Below are 3,108 nucleotides of genomic sequence, written 5' to 3'. Positions count from 1 at the left end.
TTTTTCAGCTTAACCTGAATAAACATATATCCTTCACTCATTATTTTCATCTTCCACTAAGATATTAAACTTAAGACTTTGAAAGAAGAAAAATACACATTAATAAATTAATTTAAACCAGCAAAATCTATTTGTCAAGTGCTCAGTAAAAGATTATATGGACCAATCCAGCACATTATTATAGATGTGAACACCTCCCCTTCCTTGTCACCCAGTTCTCACATAAATAAAATCTGTCATTCTTAGTTATATTTGAAGGAATAATCCATGATGAAGACATGCCAGATTTTAGATTCAACCTCTGTAAAAATATTAATCTCTAGTTGACAAAGAGGACTTGCATAATAAGTAGCACAGTTTCTTACAGACAAACATTCAACTTATGATGCACCTAGTATGTGATCAATTCCTATGTGCACACAGTGAAAGTAGTCAATGAGTTCTAGCTCAACTCCTTCCCTTTTAGGAGCTAGGTGGAGGGTGGGGTTATGGGTTCAAAAACCATTGGGTGAATGTACAACTTACCAATAAAATAAAATAAAAAAGAGCACACAATTGAAGATTTTTTTTCTTTTATTGGTAATTATACACACACCCAATGGGTATTGAACCATGATCTCACCCTCCACCTTGCTTTAGAAAGGACATGAGGTGCCATTTGAGCTAAAAAAAAACATTGGCTACACAGTCCAAGAAACATAAAACAGAAAATTACTTTGCATGACCAAATGATGTTACTAATATAACATAATCAACCCAAGGTAGTAGTCACAATTACAACCTTTTTTATAAGTCAAACAATGAATTATAAGTAAATGATCAGCTGCAATTACTAAAACATTTAATCAAAAAATCTTGAATTACTAGGCTGCATATATAACATATGATATGACAGAGAAAATTGACAGGAAAATTGATTTATCATTACATTCTCGTAAGTGCTTGCAACTTTAAGAAAAAAGGACACTTTTACAACGAATATCTTCAACCCATCATACTCAGCCCCCTCATTACCTAACAACATTATGAAAAATAGAAATCTCACATCGACATTAGCTTTGGACCATTATCTGGCATACCCATCCCAGAAGCTATGTCAGCATCAAGTTGAGTATGAGGTGCAGGCCCCATCATCTGCTTAACACTGCATCAACAAGAGTCATGTGAGATATAATATCCTCTCCAGTGACTGTAAGATATAGCATATAAAGTTGTACAGCATTAGTCTCAAGTTGTTAGAATCATAGAATAAGCAAATGATAGCATCCATATTGGTTGATCTAATATGGAAAAACTCTACAACCAAAACTCACTAGAGACATTTACATAATGAACAAAGCTCTTTAAGAGTCTAATTGAAATATAAAAGCATATTCGTGTTGAAAAGTTAGAAAATTTGTATGGCTTTTTATTGTAATATACACTAATTACAATAATAATACATGCACATAATCTAGGCGCTTAGGCCCAACCAACCAAGAAGCTTACCAGATCCTCAAACTTCTAGTAGCTTCAACAACTCCAAGAGGCACCACCAAACACGAATGTAAAATCATGTTTGGTAACATGGTTTGATCAATCTATAAAAGATCAGGGTAACCAAACTACGCTTAAGTTCTCAGGGAAGAAAGCAACCTAAGCAGTTTGGTAACAACTTAATACTCATGTATAACTAGCTAGAAGACATTGATGCACTTCTCTAATAATTCTACTTAAGTTCAAAATTGAAGATGGTAAAGGCTGAGAATATTACATTGTTTACAGAGTCCTCTGAATATGCCTAACACAGTAGAGGTGCAGCATAGACTAAACAGGTGCAACTGGGAAAATATTTCCTATTATGCAGTAAAAACATAGACTAAAAAATATCGCAAAATAACAATGTCACAGCTTGATTCTAAACAGAAAGTGCCTGCAAATAATTTACTCTAATACGACCAACTGAACCCATTACTACACCCATGTCTTCATTCAAAGCACAGCCACTAAATAAACTTGGAAAAAACAATCATGAAGGTAAGGATCACATCACAAAAAGAGAAGCTTGATCATTGATGCAAAAAAGTAGCATACCGCTTCTTGTGACGTTTCGTCTTGAAATGCTCATCCCTCACCGACACGTTCGCAAAGTATCGGCTGCATTGAAGAACAAAACAAAGCATTATTTAACACAAACCCAATTCAACAATGGAACATAACAACAAAACCCAGAATCAAATTTTCCTAAAAAACAAGAATTGGGCAATAATAACCAAAAAAAAAAACCCCAATTCTTCAACTAGTACAGAAGGCAAATAAACCCCAATAAAAATAAAAATAAAAATTTCCAAGTTCAATGCTTTTTATCTTGCATCTAAAACATCCATATTGTTCATAAATTAAGCACAATTGAGCTTCAATTTTAGAAAAATAAATAAATAAATTACATACTCGCAGTGCAAGCAATAATACTGGCCCATTCCAGGCAAGTCTTCATCAACAGGCAAAGGCTTCTTTTCCTCATCAGGCTTCTTCAGCTGATCATAAACCATATCGTCACGTGCTCAATTTCATCGAGTCAAGGAAACCCTAAAATTAACATTTATGCTGTAAAAGAAATATATACAAAAATTGAAATTTCAGAACGAAAAAAAAAAAAAAAAAGGATATCTTTGACGAGGAATTTGTCGCGACGATGAGTTTTGTGAGAGTAGCGTCTCTTCTTGACATTTCTGTGGGGGCACTTTCCTCCCATTTTTTCTCTTTTTTTCTCTCTCTCTCTCTCTTTGTCTGTAACTGTGTGTTAGGGTTTCTGGGTATCTGTGATTTCTATTTAGGAAAAACCCTAGAATGTTATCGACACCGCAAAGGGTTTCTTTGTATTAAAACGACGTCGATTTGGGTTTTTTTTTTTTTTTTTGGTGTGTGGATATGATGATTAAATGGGCTGATAAGGCCCATTAATATTTTGGGTTAAGATTTTTGCACATCGAGTGGCTTTTAGGTCTGGCTTGGGCTTGGTTGTAGGACCTTGAACTCTAAGGTGAACTTCAAGAGCTCTACAGTCATTATCATAGCCTAGATTGAATCGTTTATTGTTGTTGTAAATAATAAATTATCAAAAAATAT

The 3,108-nt window shown here is 34.1% G+C and overlaps 1 protein-coding gene across 1 annotated transcript; it reads right to left on the bottom strand.

Moving 5' to 3' along the window:
• Window positions 1–901: 901 nt before the first annotated feature.
• LOC126691893 (uncharacterized) lies at window positions 902–2,796 on the bottom strand. The gene is made up of 4 exons (XM_050387213.1): window positions 2,645–2,796; window positions 2,431–2,534; window positions 2,074–2,136; window positions 902–1,144 (listed from the first exon to the last, which is right to left on the bottom strand). Exons 1-4 carry the CDS (start codon window positions 2,732–2,734, stop codon window positions 1,042–1,044), a joined length of 360 nt encoding a protein of 119 aa, XP_050243170.1. The 5' UTR covers window positions 2,735–2,796; the 3' UTR covers window positions 902–1,041.
• Window positions 2,797–3,108: the final 312 nt, after the last annotated feature.

This window comes from Quercus robur, chromosome 7 (assembly GCF_932294415.1).
Source record: "Quercus robur chromosome 7, dhQueRobu3.1, whole genome shotgun sequence".
NCBI classification, from domain to species: Eukaryota; Viridiplantae; Streptophyta; class Magnoliopsida; order Fagales; family Fagaceae; genus Quercus; species Quercus robur.
This window is presented reverse-complemented; position numbering and strand designations above follow the sequence as displayed.